Source organism: Chenopodium album, chromosome 23 (genome assembly GCF_948465745.1).
Source record: "Chenopodium album chromosome 23, dcCheAlbu1.1, whole genome shotgun sequence".
Classification (NCBI taxonomy): Eukaryota; Viridiplantae; Streptophyta; class Magnoliopsida; order Caryophyllales; family Amaranthaceae; genus Chenopodium; species Chenopodium album.
The window spans coordinates 23971047-23973469 of NC_137856.1; the positions used below are offsets into that span (position 1 = coordinate 23971047).

At 34.0% G+C, this 2423-nt stretch overlaps 1 protein-coding gene across 1 annotated transcript; it reads left to right on the forward strand.

The window, feature by feature from the left end:
* LOC145607950 (preprotein translocase subunit SECE1-like) lies at positions 1–755 on the forward strand. Its single transcript, XM_081663545.1, has one exon. The coding sequence runs from the start codon at positions 72–74 to the stop codon at positions 570–572; it is 501 nt and encodes a 166-aa protein (XP_081519671.1). The 5' UTR covers positions 1–71; the 3' UTR covers positions 573–755.
* Positions 756–2423: the final 1668 nt, after the last annotated feature.

A 2423-nucleotide genomic window follows, 5' to 3' on the forward strand; every position in this document is an offset into this window, starting at 1 on the left:
ATTAAAAAAAAAAAAAAAAAAAAAAACCTCAAAACATTCAATCTTGTTCACCCACATACAAGTCACACAAAATGGCAACACTCCGCCAATCCCTTCACCTCCCCTTCTCTTCCTTCCACCCATCTTCCAACCCCTCTAAACCCCATCTCACTAACCTCCATTTACCAATCAACAACCCTAAATACCCCATCATCTCCCTGACCCGAACCCGGTTCATCCTCAAAGCAGCCGAAAATGGTGCTCAAACCGACAAAGAACAGGAAAATTCCGCCATTACAGATCAACAGCAGAGCTCTGAAGAACAACTATCGGAATTAGGGACGGAAATCAAGAAAGCAATGAAGGAGAGAGAAAAGGTTGAAGAAGAAGATTCTGGGTTTTTGAGCGGATTTTTGGAGGAAATTGGGCAGATTGAATGGCCAGATTTTGGGAAAGTGATTGGAACAACCGGTGTCGTTTTGGGTGTTATTGCTGGTTCTAGTGTCGTTTTGCTTACTGTTAATGCCGTTTTGGCTGAGCTTTCTGATAAGGTTTTTGCTGGGAAAGGTGTTCAGGATTTCTTTGGTGGGTAAAAATTTGTTATTCGGGTCGGGTTGAACCCGATTAGAATGTTGGGGAAAAGATTCAAAGATTATCTGTAATTTTGTGGTGGTATTCACGTGTTGTGTTGTATACTTTTGAGTAAGAGTAGAATTTACTCTACTTTGTGTAAAAGCTGACAATTTTGATTTATGAAAAGAATAGATTTCATGATATGATAATGTGGGATTGTAGAAGGTCCCTCCGTTCCTAAATTACATTCGTGTTTGCAAATTTACACGGGAATTAAGGAGGGAAGAATAAGATAAATAACAATAATTAGATAATGTAATGGGAAGTACAAAGATAGATTAATTATTACTCATGACATGTCATCAATCCTTTGTAAAAACAAAAGGACCAATCACATGCTCCTAATTGAAAATTTCTAACCAATCATATTCGTTATAATTTGGCACAAAGATTATGAATGAGATTGGGAAAGGATGAGTGAGAAAGCGTTAAATATAAAACAGAAAAAGAGAGTTGATTTACTAAAAAAAACTTACCAAAAATAGAAATGAGGAATGTAATTTTGGAATACCAAAAATAAAAAGGAGGAATGTAATTTAGGGACGGAGGGAGTAGTTCTTTCTACCATTTGGAGTCATCAATGTTACCAATTTATTAACTGAATGTAAAAGAACGTTCAAGCTAGTGAAGTTCGGAAATGGATTAAATTTCGTTGACTATAATTATTGTAAAGTTCTTGTACTCTTGTGAAAAAGGGTACAACTACGCATAAATCACATAAAAATACTCTCTTTAGAATTTCGGCCAATTGAACACATTGGTATAAAGGTTAACGCTCTTGTGACAGATTGGTATAAAATTTATTGTCGACGACATAATGGTATTAAAGTTAATAGTTGGTGACATATGGGTATACAAGTTAACTAGTAGTGACACTTTCCCCTATTATATCGTCGGAGTATATGCGTAGTTTACACGCGCTTATTTTTAGTGTTAAAAACTACTCCCTCCATCCTTGATTGATAGTCACTTTTGGTAGAAAAATCACGTGAATTGATAAACATAAATAAGAAGTAGCAAAAGTACATTGAAAAAGTAAATTTACATTGGGTATGGAAAAAAGTAGAGAGAGAAAGTAATTAAAGTACGGAAATTTTGTGTAAAACTACCCTAAAGATAGGGTCATTTGTGAACAACTACCCATTTTTTTTTTATTTGTTTAGAACTATCCGCAAGTTTAGTAACGTTTGGGTAGCACTACCCACTAACGTTTTCCGTCTAATTAAATTGTTAATTTGGCCTAATTTTTTTTACTGTTATCAATTACAATGGCCAATTAATGCTAAAATAAGCAAAAACCCCAATTCAATTAAACCCCCAAACCTTAGAAATCAAAATCCCCAAATAATTTTAAACTCATGAACCCTAAAATGAATTCTAATTAAACCCTAATTAGATAAATTAAGGTGAATTAAAACCTTTAAACAAATTCCGAGAGTTAATTGGGTGGCAAAAGTAAAAAAAGTGGGCTCCGATAACGTCTTAATTGGACGGGAAATGTTCATGGGTAGTGCTACCCAAACGTTTTCAAACTTGTGAATAGTTCTAAACAAATAAAAAAAAAGGGTAGTTGTTCACAAATATCCTTAAAGTACATGGGAAAGTTAAATTTGCACAAATATTTTTGCAAATGGAAGATTTTTTTGGTGAAAAAATAATATTAATGGTACTTGAAAAAAGCAAATGTGACTAATATTTTGGGTCACCAAAAATGGCAAAAGTGACTATCATTCGGGGACTCTCAGAGGGAGTATTATCTGACATTTCTTTTCCCTGTTCACTACTTTTTAAATTAATTTTTAAAGATCATG

What these genes read in the sequence shown, in the direction of transcription:
- LOC145607950 (XM_081663545.1), top strand. Translation starts at nt 72, where the DNA reads ATGGCAACACTCCGCCAATCCCTTCACCTCCCCTTCTCTTCCTTCCAC.